The following is a 15,056-nucleotide window of genomic DNA, read 5'->3' on the forward strand; positions in this document are numbered from 1 at the left end:
GCTGCTCCTCCACTCCCCACTCCACCTTTTGAGTGGGCTTCCTGGAGTATACCAGGATAGTCATTTTCTTCATCTCCCAAAGTCACTTTGAGCCTCCTGAACACAGAAATTATAAAACCAGAACTGTGGGTTTTCCTCCAAGATCAGGAACAATACAAGGATGCCCACTCTCACCGCTTTTATTTAACATAGTACTGGAGGTCCTAGCCACGGCAATCAGATGACACAAAGAAATAAAAAGCATCCAAATTGGTGAAGAAGTTAAACTGTCACTGTTAGCAGATGACATGATATTATACATAGAAAACCCTAAAGATTCCACCAAAAAAACCTATTAGAACTAATAACTTAATTCAGCAAAGTCACAGGATACAAAATTAATACACAGAAATCGGTTGCATTCCTATATTCTAATAACGAATTAGAAGAAAGAGAAATCAGGAAAACAACTCCATTTGCAATTGCATCAAAAAGAATAAAATACCTAGGAATAAACCTAACTAAAGAGGTGAAAGGCCTATCCTGAAACCTACAAGACATTCATGAGAGAAATTAAAGAAGACACCATTAAATGGAAATACATCCCACACTCATGGATAGGAAGAATTAATATTGTCAAAATGGCCATCCTGCCTGAAGCAATCTATAGATTCAATGCAGTACCTATCAAAATACTGACAGCATTCTTCAATGAACTAGAACAAATAGTTCTAAAATTCATATGGAATCACAAATAACCCTGAATAACCAAAGCAACCTGAGAAGGAAGATTAAAGCTGGGGGGGATTATACTCCCTGACTTCAAACTCTACTACAAAGCCACAGTAATCAAAACAATTTGGTACTGGCACAAGAACAGACCCATAGATCAATGGAACAGAATAGATAACCCACATATAAACCCAAGCATATATGGCCAATTGATATACCATAAAGGAGCCACGGATATACAGTGAGGAAATGACAGCTCTTCAGCAACTGGTGTTGGCAAACCTGGACAGCTACATGTAAGAGAATGTGAAACTAAATTATTCTCTAACTCCATATACAAAAGTAAACTTAAAATGGATCAAAGACCTGAATGTAAGTCATGAAACCATAAAACTCATAGAAGAAAACATAGGCAAAATTCTCTTGTATATAAACATGAGCAATTTATTCCTAAATACATCTCCTTGGGCAAGGGAAACAAAATAAAAAATGAACAAGTGGGACTACATCAAACTAAAAAGCTTCTGTACAGCAAAGGAGAACAAAAAGGCATCTTACAGTATGGAAGAATCTATTTGTCAATGATTTATCTGATAAGGGGTTAACATCCAAAATAGACAAAGAACTCACATGCCTTAACACCCAAAAAACAAATAACCCATTAAAAAATGGGTGGAGGATCTGGACAGATACTTCTCCATGGAAGAAATTCAGATGGCCAACAGGCAGGTGAAGAGATGAGCCAAATCACTAATCATCAGAGAAATGCAAATCAAAACCACAATGAGATGTCTCGTGTTAGGATGGCCAACATCTAAAAGACAAGAAACAACAAATGCTGGTGAGGATGCAGAGAAATGGGAACCCTCCTACACTGCTGGTGGGAATGTAAATTAGTTCAACCATTATGGAAAGCAATATGGAGTTTCCTCAAAAAAATTAAAATAGAAATACCATTTGACCCAGTAATTCCACTCCTAGGAATTTACCCAAAGAAAACAAGATCCCTGATTCGAAAAGACATATGCACCCCTATGTTTATTGCTGCACTATTTACAATAGCCAAGATATGGAAGCAACCTAAGTGTCCATCAGCAGATGAATGGATAAAGAAGGTGTGGTACACACATGTACACAATGGAATACTATTCAGCCGTGAGAAGAAAACAAATCCTGCCATTTGCAACAACATGGATGGACCTGGAGGGTATTATACTCAGTGAAATAAGCCAGGTAGAGAAAGACAAGTACCAAATGACTTCACTCATTTGTGGAGTATAAAAACAAAACAAAACTGAAGGAACAAAATAGCAGACTCAAGACTCCAAGAAGGGGCTAGTGGTTATCAAAGGGGAGAGGGTGGAAAAGGTGGGTGGGTTGGGAGAAGGGGATTAAGGGGCACTATAATTCACAATCACAATATAGGTAGATCATGGGGAAGGCAGTACAGCATGGGGAAGACAAGTAATGACTCTATAGCATCTTACTTTGCTGATAAACAGCAACTGCAATGGCGGGGGAGGTGAGAACTTGATAACATGGATGAATGTTGAAACCACAATGCTGTCCATGTGAAACCTTCATAAGATTGTATATCAATGATACTTTAATACAAAAAAGGATTTATATTAAAATGAAAGGATGAGGAGAAAATAAACACATTTTCAGACAAAGAAAACAACAAACAAAACCAGGACTTTGGGGAGACAGAGACATGCTGTGTGTCCAAGAAAATGATACAAACTCGTCCCAGAGTGGAATTGGTTAGTGGTACATCACACAGAGCAACCATGGAATGCTGCATGTTAGGAAGAATACTGGACCATGTACAGGAGACCCAAATGGCTAAAAATCTCAGGATAGCATGCTCAGCCTCAGTAGTAATAAGGAGAATGCATATCAGCAACCAAGGGAATGCCGTTTCATATCTGTCAGGCTGGCAACAAGGACATAGAAAAATAGGCACTTGAGTACAGTGATTATGGGAGTGTAAATCTCTGGTGAGCAATTTGGGGACATGTAGTAAAACAGAATAAGCATGTTCCCTTCAATCCAGCAAGTCCATACCCAGGTACACCCCTCTAGTGAAACTCTGGCCCATGCACATAAGGAAATGTATATATTGAGATACTCACTGCAACAGTGGTCATAATAATGAAAAAGGAGAAATAAATGCTCATCAACAGAAAAAGGATGAACTGTGAAATAGTCATATAACAATGTTGTAAAGCAGTTAATATCATAAATTTGAAACTGCTGAGAAAAAAAGCAAAAAAAATATAAAAGGCTATATAGAGAATGATGCCATTTTAAATAAGGTTCATAAACCTGTACAACAAGACTATGTAATTTTATAGATACATATATATATGTAGTAAAAGTAGAAAAACATGCCTGGGTGTGGTAAACACTTACTTCGTGACACTGGTTCCCAGGTTTGGTGGTGGGGTTAGCAAGAAATACGGGAAATTTACAGAAGGGCTTTACACTCTCTTTGATTTTTTGTTCCATTAAAACTTACAAAAGAATAGGACTTAATATTTGATACCTTTGGAAAGTTCTATTTTGAATTTTCTATTCTTATCTGTTTTTTTTAATTGTTCAGAATAAAAAAAATAATTTTACAGAAAAGAAGAGAAAACCAGAAAGCACTGGGCAGGAGTTCCAACTGGGATTCCAGGCACAGAGCTGCTAGATCGCACTGCCCCTTGGGCAAGTCCACTAACCTTGAAGGCAGAGCTTGTGTTCAGCAGTTTCCCCACTGGTTCTAGCTGCAGTACACCCGCCCTCAGGTCTCCAGATAAAGTTATTTCGGGGGTGGACGGTGGGATGCACAAGACAAAAAAGATTTTTAAAAGAGGAGCTGCCCTGTTTAAATAGAGGAAGCGGGGGGAGGGGTGGAGCCTAGGATCCCATCTGCAGCAGCCTCTGCATGACACCTCCATGAACCCCGGCTCTGAGCACACAGTGTGAAAACCCCTAGACCAGCCCCAGTGTTCCATGAGGAATCCAGAGGTTACGTACCCTGGGAGAACTGAACGGCCAAGACTAGGGTAAGGCAAGCGAGGCACCAAGTGCTCAAAATTGAAGGAGACACTGGCAGAGTCGTTCCCCTGCCAACCTGCACTGTGTGCTCTCCCAGAAAACCTGCTTGCGCTCCTTTTCTGACAGCTGTGCATGTGCTTATGGCCCCTCCGGGATAGCAAGCTCCTGGGGACCAGGCCCTGTGCCTGGCTGCCTTACCCCATCCAAGGGGGTAAGGTGAAGCCCAGCACACAGTAGGCCCTGAATAGGTTTGCTGAATGATTGATGGACAGAAGGGCAGGAGGGATGGAGGAAGGGGAGGAAAGAGGGAAGGAAGGAAGGAAGGGAGGGAGGGAGCCTCCTTCCCCACTCTCTAAAGCCCTAATCTGGGCTGTCAGCCAACCCAGACCAGCCATTTTGCTGCTGGGGGCAGTGAGTGTGGGTAATTGTTGGTTTTTGCCTTACTGGTCCTTCCTCCAGGGCCGTGTGCAAAGCGGAGGGTTTCACTTGCCCAGTGGGTACTGAATTATAGCTGTGGAGCTGGAGTCCTTTGTAATTAACTAGCAGCTGCAAGCCCTGGGGAGCCTGTGACATTTGCTGAGTACACAGGTGACTGGGCACAGAGCAAAAGGTGGCTCCTAATTAGCCTTGGCCTGATTTTTACAGTCTGCAGCACTGGGACCCACCTCCTTAGTGCTGGTTACACACTTCCTGTGGAGTTTTTACCGGGGCTCTGTGAGCAGAATTGAGGGCCAGAAAAGCAGACTTCTATGAGTGCATATTTTGGTGGGGAGGAGAAGCTTTCTTAGAACTATCCTCAGAGAGAACAGCCCCAGCCTCTCTGTCTGTCTCTCTCACACACACTCAGATACACATTGCTACCTTAGCTGATAGAACAAGTCTTTAGAAAATGTATTTAAAGGAAATGTGAAGAACCTTACAGTTTATCAAAATCTGCAAAACCTCTTGCTGATGATAAGATCTTTAGAACTCCGTCAGCACAGCAGCCAGCACTTGGATCACAAAGAGAGAAGCATCTCATCAGCCCAGCAGGAGAGGAGTAGATAGTGCGTGGGGATTGGGGGTTTCTGGCCCTGCTCCTCCAAACCAGCCTCCCACCCCCAAACCCAGCCCTCCAAGGTTTGGGCCTCTGATCTGGTGTTCACCCCCATGCACCATGTTTTTCCAGGCTGGGCCATGGACAGATTTGTAACAAAGATGTTTGTCCTTTGTGTTCTCCAAGGCTTCCTACTTCTTTCTACTCCAGTATCTCCAGTCTTGCTCCTTCTACTTATTATCATCTCCCTTCTAAAGATGACAGACTGCTCTTTGGAGAGGTGATATGCCTTACCAAAGCATGGGAACTAAACTCCAGGCATATCTGACTCTGTATAACGCTGCGTATAAACGTGTCACTCAACTATAAACATGACATCTTAACAGCAACTACCATTCCTTGAGCACTTGTGTGTTAAATGCCTGATCATCATTTTCTGTTAATCCTCACCAAAACTCCATGAGTGGACCCAGTTATTCCCATTTACAGTTGAGGTTCACAGAGATAAGGGAACTTGTGTGAGGTTGTAGGTAAGTAGATAGAGGAGCCAGAATTGGAACCATGTGTGAAAGACAACAGCCTGTGAGCTTCACTATGCTCTCTCTTGCTAGAGTGTGAAAGGCTGATGAGATGTGCACAGTCAGTGTGACCAGACCATGTCTTACTCTCTGGATGCTAGATGTTAACGGTGAAGCTGGGAAGCAAATTATACCTGAGTGAGTTACCATTACACTTTTTCACACTTATCAGATGGGCAAACACTTCAAACACTTCAAAGTTTGAATAGAGGAGGTACTAGAAGAGAAGGTGGGAAGTGGGGATTCTTGAAAATTGCTAGAGGGAGTGTAAATTAGTATAAGATCTTCAGAGAGCAATCATCCCCCCTGCCTCACACAATCTAGCCATCCTTCTAGGGATGAGTGAGCCTTGTATACTCATGTACATGATATGAATGAGGATGTTCCTTGCAGCAGTTTTATAATAAAGAAAATGTGGTATAAGGGTCCAGGGCAAGGGCAGATACAAGTAGGACAGTCAGGAAAGGAGAGCTGAATCTTCATGGGAGATGATGGTGGCTCAAACCAGGAGGCAGCAGTGGAGGCAGACGAGACTGTGAGAAGATCAGGTTAGAGGTGGAACAGGAAACAGGAAGTCATCTGGGGGTATGCAGAGTTTGAGGTGCTCTTTGACATCCACACAGACATGTTGAGTAGCAGCTGGAAATATGGGTCTGGAGTTCAAAAGACAGGCTCAGGCTGGGGATGTGCATTGGGAGTCACTAGCACTTAGACGGTGTTTAAAGCCATGAGCCTGTTAATCTTTTATTCTTATAAATAAAAGAGCTGGAGCAAATATGACAATGTGGACATCTATTAATTCTGGGTGGTAGATACAGTGGTGTGTGTAATACTATTCTTTGTACTTTTTAATATGTTTGAACTTTTTAATAGTAAAATTAATTAATAAACAGTTTATAAGGCCACAAGTCTCCAAACTGCTGACCAGTTCTGTCAGAGTGCCCTGGACCTAAAGGGTGGGTGCTGGCAATGAGTTGCACACCCAGGTTCAAATACCTCTGCCATCAATTTAAGTTCGGTGACTGGGGATGGACCCTGGCTCTCTGAGCTCCTGTTTCCCCTTTTGGGCAAAATAAGTGGGCCCACAACTTCTCAGGGTTCTTCCAGGGCTGACCATCCAGGATTCTATGTGGTGCCCCACAGGGCTCCTGCCTTCTCTGATTTTTATCCACCTACCTCTCCTGCATAGTCCTACCTATAAGGCCAGAAATACCTTATGGTAGAATGTCAGCTTTGCCTCCAAACAGATGTAAACAGAAGAGTCAGAGAGGACAGAGCCCCGTGGTCACCAGGCCCTGGGATCCAAAGGGAATTAGGCTGAGCATATAATAGTGAGAAACCCAGAGACTGAAACTCACCACAATATTTCTGCTGATGAATGCATCCTGCTCATGACTGGGACAGGTTGAAGAAGTCTATAAGCCTGAAGCATACAAATGGGTGGATGGCTCAACTAATTTGCCAAGTTGTAATAGGCACAGACAGATAATAATGCTATAATAATGATATTTATGTGATAGATTATGAACTAAGTGCTTAACATGCATTCTCTCATTTAACCCTCACAGCAATAGTGCTGTAGGGTTATCATTTTTACTAGCTAGACTTAGCAACACAGGAAAATGAGGCTCAGAGAGGTCAAGCAACTTGCCCCAAATCATGCAGCAAAGGAGGAGCAGAGCCTGGATTAGAACTTGGATGGTGTGATTCCAGATGTCAAGCTCTTGAAAGCTCTTGGCCAACAAGGTCCTTGACATCTCTTCAGTAACAGCCAGAGAAGACAGCCAAGCTGTAGCTGTTAATTGAACCATTTATTCAGCAGCAGCCTATAAATAGTTGAGCACCTACTACGTGGCAGCACTCAGTGTTATTCATAAGCACAGCTTCTGGTCGCAAGGAGCTTGTAGGCTAGAGATAGGCCAGTTTATAAACCAGGAAAATAAACTGATGGCTCCAGGCAGCTCCTGGGTAGACACGTGTGTGCAGAGGGTTCCTATATGGGAAAGGATGGTGGTCCTAAAAGCAAAACATGGACCAGGATGTGGAGTCATGGCACAGGACCTTTCTCTGTCATCTTTCTCTGCTGTGTATTTGTGCACTTTTTTCTGGGTAGAGGGTCCAGGGCTTTCATCAAATTTTTAAAGGGCTCCTTGAACCCTCCTAGAAGGCTAAGGATCACTTCTCTGAAGATATATTAATTTTCCTAATGGGGGTTTAAGCTGTGCCTGCCAGCCACTGCATGTTCTAGAGGTGGCATGTATGTGCTTCTCCTGCTGCCATGAAGAGACCAGAGTGAGACCCGGAAGACAGGCCAAAGGGCAAAAGGGGCCTGTGGACATGCTTCCCCAGGCACTGGAGGAAGGACTGTGTAAAAGGAACTGGACAGTCCAGTGCACAATTCAGCATGGACTTGTCTGCCCAATGCTACACATGGTTGTTCAGTCCAACCAGCCCAGAAACTGGGAAATTTCTTCATGCTGATATTATCATTCAGTTGGGCTTTAAGCAACATCAGAGTGTCAATCATCAAACAGAGAAGCAATTCCTGGCTTAGAGAGTGAGGAGGGAATGGCTTATATAAGGGTAAAAATAATACCTTCCTCTCTCTGAGCTCACTTGGTTGGGCCATACCTTCTAGGGCATTCATAACTGCTACAGGGCACACACCAGATGGAGGGAGGGGAGCTGGGCCTGCCAAGGGATGGGCTTGACTGGGCTTGGAATGCAGGCCCAGGTGGTAGGTCCAGCCTGGAGACTCTGAGAGTAGCCCCATCCAGTTGTGGGTCTCCTGGACTGAGATGTCCTCCTGACCTTCTGAACTGTAAGCTCTGTTTTTACTCACCCTTGGCTCCCCAGTGCCCAGCACAATGCTGGCCCTTGGAAGGTGCTGAATGGATGAATATACCCGGATGCCCTAGGGCTGCAAACTCCTTTCAGACAGGGACTATTTTTGGATCACTACAATACTGCCACTACTTACCCCTCCCCAGTGCCTTACTGATGACCTTTGGATTGAATCCCATTCTTCTCACTAGAAGTTCCCAGCTCAAACCCATGATTGCATGGGCCAGACTGAGGCCCCAGGGGTCCCTATGGATGAGTGACGGAGACAACACTAACCTACAAATTGGAGAAACTCTCTCCGCTGGTTATGGTGGGGCCCCACATTTTTGCCTTTCTGAATGGTGATGGTATGTTTCTCCAGAGGTGCTCAACACCCACATTCAGGAGATTCATACATTTGCCCACTCGTCATTCACGCACTCATTCATTTGTTCACTTACATGCTCACTCACTCATTCATGTCTTCAGGTCATTCGACTATTCATCTGCTTCATTCCTTCAGTCAACATCTACTAAACGGTGTGCAGAATATTATGTAAATATAGAGATGCTTCAGATACAGTCTTGCCCCTGCGAGGTCCCAGCTTGCAGCAAGAGGCATGAACACAAATAATCATACAGTAGAGTAAAAAGTAGTAAATGTCACAAGGAATGTACAGACACATCACTGAAGGGCCAGAGAGGGAAGAGATTTCTCCCAGCTGGAAAGGGAGAGATCAGAGGCAGCTTCCTGAAGAAAGTGTAATCAACAGCAGCTCCAGAATTTCTGTACAGAGAGTGGGTGAGGATAGCAGCTTGTGGGGAAAACTCGAAGTGGCATCATCTGGAGGGCACCTTATGTAAGAAAGAAAAGTAGCCTGTGTCTATACCAAAGGATGAAGTTATGAGGAAGATGGGTAGGGGTTAAGTGTCCCCCAAGTCCCCTCTTACTTCCATCACACAAGAAATGACATTTGAGCCCAGGCCTCGGTAAGTGGAGAGAATTTATTTGGGCTTTGTTAGGTGGTAGGGAAAGGATGAAACCTGACTGGAGCAAAGGCCTGGAGGTGGGGAAGTTCAGTGCAAGTAGAGGGAGCCTGGAGTCCTTGGGTTTTGGTGGACAGGGTAGAAGGGAGAAGCAGGCAATGAGTGTGGAAAGGTAAGATAAGCTGGGGACGCAAGGCTAAGATGTTTGGGCTTCATTCAGCAGGTTTCAAGTAAGAGAGTGACATGGTCTCTGCTGTTTTTAGGGCTGTATCTCTGGGGTAGTGTGGAGAATGAAGAGGAGGAGGTGAGGGCACAGGAGACTCATTCCAGGTCCCTCCTAATATTTAAAGGGACAGAACAAGAGTACAATTGGAGGTTCACATACCACCTGGCTAAAATATTTAAAAGTTATAAATCAAATTAACAAATGAAATACGTCCTGTCCTCCTACCTTGACAAAGAGAGTTTCATAGCAACCTGGAGGGCCAGGTTCAAATCTGTAATTCTCACACAGGAACACAGAGGTGCCAGGGGATCCACCATGTAGCCCCAACACCCAGTCTGTGGCCCACCTCCCTTCTCTTCGCACCCCAGCTCCTTCCCTTGCTGTGAGAGGCCTCACACACACCCAGCCCACACATCCAAACTGTTTGCACCCCCAGCAAACAGCCAGCTCCAGCCACTCCTCAGGCCTTGAGGAGAGCTGTACATCTGCCCTCAGTGGTCTAGAGATGAAGATCAATCAAACCCTTGTAAGCAAGCAGGCTTGGGATGACAGAAAACTCCAGATCTACAGTGCTGCATGTGCAGTCTAGGAGAGGCTCAGGCACTGGGTGGGCACATGCCCCTGACTACCAGCCTTCACACCCAGGCGGGCTGCAGGGCACACCCAAGACAGGACCTGATAGGGTCCTTCTAAAGCCCAGGGCCCAGGCTTTTACAGGCCATCAGGGGAGACAGAAGGAGGCGCTGAGCCAGGCAGCAGGAGCCCCCGTGAAGGGGGAACAGAAAGGCTGGTAGTAGAATGCACAGGGCTTGGAGAGCAGGTAGATGGGATGTAGCTGCCAATCTGAGCATTGCAAGTATCATCGGAACCTGAGCCTGGCTCCCTGACACGCTGGCAGGTGGGCAGATGGGTGGGTGCAGACACCTGAGCCCCTTGTGAGAAACCACCCGGACGACTTTGCTGCTCCCCTCTCCTCTGCCCTCCTTCTGCCTGCTCACCCCAGCCCCCAGCCCGCCCCGTCTGGCTGGCCGCGTGCAGGGCGTCTGGCCCCAGGGAGAGGTGGAGTCAGCAGAAGTCTACACCTACTTGGCTATAAATAGGGAGCCTCTGGCAGCTGCTCACTCAGCCTCCCTACCTCCCCAGCTGTGATAGCACTGGAGCTTCCCGGACACCTGGACCATGGACCCTGGGGAATGTAACTGCATGTCTGGTGAGTAAGAATCCCCACCCTGGGGTCCCAGCACCTTAGTACAGCTTCCTACAGGGAGTCTGCAGGACTCTGATGACTGCTTCTCTTCATCCAATTAGGAGCCACCAATGAATGGGGTTTGTCTCAGGCTGGTGGCCTGGGGCAGCTCTCACTTTGTGTGGCTACCTGCCTGATGATGTGCTAGCATTGAGATCCTGGCTCAGGGGTGACTGAGGGGCACTTAACCGCAGCCCCTACGGGCAGTTACCAGGGCAGGAAAAGAGCTCTGGCCCAGAACCTGGCTACTTGGCTTGGGTGCCCTGCTGGCATTCACTCCTGACACAGTATTTTCAGTCCTCAGTTTCCTCATATGAAAACTAGGGTCCCTCATCCCCACTGCTCACTTCCCAGTGCTAAAATCATAAAGCACTTGCAGGTGTCAGGGGAGATACTAGACACATATGCGGACTCCCGCATCTCTGAAACCCCTTAATTCCACAGAAGCTTGTTGGCCAGGAGGAGAGAAGTCAGGGTTCAGAGCCAACCTGAGCCTTGGGAAATGGTATCAAGAAGTATCACAAGCCTCTCTGGTCCTTAACAGGACATGTCTGCACCACAAACTTGCCAAGGAGACAGAAGTTTCCGGCATTTTGAAACTTAAAATGATAGGTGGGATGATTTTTAAGTGTAGGTGCTTTCATGATATGAAAACCAGTGCGGTTACGGCTCTCACTTTGAGCTTGTTTATGTCCTTGGATCCTTCTCTTACCCATTCAGGGTTTCCATCTTGCCTGATACCTTGAAAAGGTGAGGAAGTTATCAAATATTTCGACAGTCCCTGGGAACCTTGAGCTTGGTAGACTTGGCCTAGTCTAGAAGTTCCCAAAGCTGACTGCACATCAGAATCATCTGGATGGATTTTTAAAAATATTGATTCCCTTTCCTCACCCAGACTTCAGAATCAGAGTATCTCAAGGACTGGTCCCCTGAATCTGCACTTTAACAGCATCCTAGTGAGAGGCCCATGCAGCCACTCCTTCTGCCCATTAGACTGTGACTGGGAGGCATGAGATGGTCTTTGCCACTGGGGTGACGCTGGGCAGCATCTTCACCCTCTTGTCCAGCTCCCCCTGACACCAAGGACAGCCCAGGAACCCTGCCACCATGGAGGTCTGCAGCACGCCTTGTGTCTTCTCCAGCCAGGCCCTCATGCTTGTGGCTCTGTCCTCTCTTGTAGGAGGAATTTGCATCTGTGGAGACAACTGCAAATGCACAACTTGCAACTGTAAAACATGTCGGAAAAGTGAGTTATGGTGACCAGGGACCCTACTGGCTGGAGCAAGCACAGTCTGTTCCCTCCATCCTCAACCCTCCAGCCGGGGTGGGATTGAGGAGTCTCTCAGTGCCTTTTATCCATGTGGGAGAGCTCTGAAATGAAAGGTGTACAGAGACCCGGGAGCAAAGCACCAAAAGGATGGTGCTTTTGGTGCTTCAGGTATTTGGAATAGGAAGAGGACTAAGGGGAGGTTCTATCCTGCCCAATGGGGAAAGGGGTAGAGCATGGCCTGGAGTCCTGAGCTCTGGGTTTTAGCCTTGGACCTGCCACTGTTCAATGACCTTAGGCAACCCCCTTCCTCTCTCTGGGCTTCTGATGGACCCTGGATGACCCCTAAGATCCTTCCAGCTCTACCACCCCACAACTTTCTGTCCCAGGTTTTTTGCTAATGTGGGTAGAAGCCTGTGGCATGTTCGTCTTTTCCTACTTCCTCTAAGAGGTAGGAGGGGAAGTGGTAAGATGGGAATGGTGACCCAAAGCTGATCTGTCCATCTCCTGACCCTTTTAGGCTGCTGTTCCTGCTGCCCCCCGGGCTGTGCCAAGTGTGCCCAGGGCTGCGTCTGCAAAGGGGGCTCAGACAAGTGCAGCTGCTGCCCCTGAAACACATCCATTGTGCTGGGGGCAAGGCCTGGGAAATGTCTGTACAGTGCATTAGTCAAGAAGTTGGAATAATTGTACAATAGATTATGCTTTTTATATATTTGCCCAGATGTAGCATTGTTGGTGACATTTGTGTAAAGGGCTTAAAGCAATAAAGTTTTCACTCATGGTTCTCTGGTGGCTCAGAGCACTGTTTTACCTAACCCAGCAGGTCCAAGAAGGGCTGGCTCTGGTTGCAGATGCAGTAACAGCAGCCCACATCCCTCCTACAGATGGCTGCTAACCACACCATCCTGCAGCTCAGCCCGAGGCTTCCTCCTGCTACCTGAGCCTACCTGATGCATGCACAGGGCAGGCTGACAGTGCTGGGGAGTCAACACCTCTGGGAACAGCTCTTAACAGGTGACAAACAGGATAAACACCCCAGCATCTTTCCCCTATAGGACAAATCTGATACATGTTCTGCACCACCCCCAGAAGTATCCAGCCTCACTGAGCTCCAAAAGCCCCCCGTGGTGACCTGCTCATTAACATACCCCGTACTGGCTTTCTGCCTTCCCTGCCTCTTTTCTCCATTCTCCTAAGTGCTTCCTGGGATCTCCACCCAAAGAAGTTACTGGTACACGGAGTATCCCTGGCTTTGGGGATAACCTGATCTTCAGGCATTCCTGGCATAGTGTTGGCCCAGAATGCCTCATTGCGTGAATGGTGCTAGTTAAGGGACTTTAGCACTGAATCGGCCATGAACAGGTGGGAGGTCTCTACAGAGCTAAGAAAATCCCCAAGTTCAAGACATGCAGGGCATTAGCTACCCTGGTTTGGTTAACTGTGCCCACCTTCAGGACTGGGTGAATGGGCAGACATGGACCAGGAGAATCTGGTGCTGTTCACTGAAGTTCTTTCAATTTCACAGGAAGCAATGTAAAGAGAAACTGAGTCTTTGTTATTTCCCCCAGATTGCTGACATATATATCAGCTTTCACTACACCAGTGCAATTCCAATTAAGTTTGATGATAATAAATGCTGCCATGATGCAGCTCTTCTAATGCACCATAGCATAGGGTCTATGCACATAGTAGGAGCTCTATAAGCAGGGGTTTTAGTAGGCTTTTTTAGGCTTCTGTTGATCAATCTCTGAGAAGGCTGCCTGAAGCAGGAAAGTTGTGTATCAGGAAGATGACACTTCATGGATTGTGTTCCTGTGGTGCCTAAGAGGCAATGGAGACCCGTGAGGGCCTGTGACAGACTACATCAGCTCAGGACATACTCCAGTGGGATGGAAACCAGACCAGGGCTTGGTGGGAAAGGAATGGAGCCCAGGTCCAGGATGGAGAAGAAAGTTCCTCACACAGACTGCAAGGGGTGCCTGAGGCCCAGAGGCAGGGGCGGCTGGAGTCATCTCTGAGCTCTAGGGAATTGCACAGGGTTGAGGGGGCCATTTCAGCCTCAGTCTGGCTGGGTGTGGGGCCCAAGAGGTCCCAGAAAGGGCCTAGAAACCTCAGAGATGGCTGCCGAAAGGATAAATCAGGACAACCTCTCCAAGGGTCAATTAGGCCGTTAAGTAGAAAAGGCCTCAACAATGTGTAAAACACCCAGATTCATAGGGCATAGAGCTTTTAAAATAATTTGGCAGTGTACATCAAATAACCATTCAATCATTTTCCCATTTGTCTCAGTAGATTCATTTCTGGAAATTATTCTAAGGAATTTACAAATTCAGCAGGAAAAAAACCATCACTCGTGGAAAGGTTCATTGTAGTACTATTCACAATTGTGGAAAACAGGAAACAACCTCAAATCTATTTATGAAAATGCTCAAGTAACTATGGCCCTGCACACAGTAGAATATGATACAGCCATTAAATATGCAAAACACAGAAGATGGTTATGGTAAAATCTTAACTTTAGGCTACAAATCAGTTATACATTTTTTAAAAAGACACAATGCAAAATATATAGATGAAATAAACTGTTAGCAGTGATTGTCTTCAAATCACAGAAAAAAGATGATTTTTACTTTCCTTCTCTCTATTTTTCAGAATTGTCCAAAATTTACTAAAGTAGCATTTTAAAAAATAAATAGAAACTGTTGAAAAGGGAAAAAAATAAGTATACATTAAGCCAGAAATTCTACCCTAAAGCATGTTGTAGCCTAAGGAAAAATATCACAAATGTACAGACACAAAAGCTCTCAAGGTATTTATTACAGCATGGATTATAATAGTGAAGATTTGGAAACAACAAAAATATCTCAAAGTAGAGGATTGGTTAAATGAATTGTGGAATGAATCTACTAAAATAAAACTGTAACAGTGAAGCTAAATTCAAAGACAGATGTTCATAATCTACTAGTAAGCAAGGAAAAAAGTTATGTATAAATCAGTGTGTACTGTAGGCTTCTATTTGTATATTTTAAAGGATTATATATGTGTCTTGCCAATGGGTTTCAGCCAGCCCAGGGCAAGTTTGCTATGGATTCAATGTGACCACAGAAATGACAGCAGAACATTTTTGGAGTGAAAGG

At 45.7% G+C, this 15,056-nt stretch overlaps 1 protein-coding gene across 1 annotated transcript; it reads left to right on the forward strand.

The window, feature by feature from the left end:
- The first annotated feature begins 10,526 nt into the window (after positions 1-10,526).
- Positions 10,527-12,700, forward strand: MT4 (metallothionein 4). Its single transcript, XM_036881055.2, has 3 exons — positions 10,527-10,616; positions 11,833-11,898; positions 12,440-12,700. The coding sequence occupies exons 1-3, from the start codon at positions 10,586-10,588 to the stop codon at positions 12,529-12,531; spliced, it is 189 nt and encodes a 62-aa protein (XP_036736950.1). The 5' UTR covers positions 10,527-10,585; the 3' UTR covers positions 12,532-12,700.
- The last annotated feature ends 2,356 nt before the right edge of the window (positions 12,701-15,056 follow it).

Source organism: Manis pentadactyla, chromosome 15 (assembly GCF_030020395.1).
Source record: "Manis pentadactyla isolate mManPen7 chromosome 15, mManPen7.hap1, whole genome shotgun sequence".
Classification (NCBI taxonomy): domain Eukaryota; kingdom Metazoa; phylum Chordata; class Mammalia; order Pholidota; family Manidae; genus Manis; species Manis pentadactyla.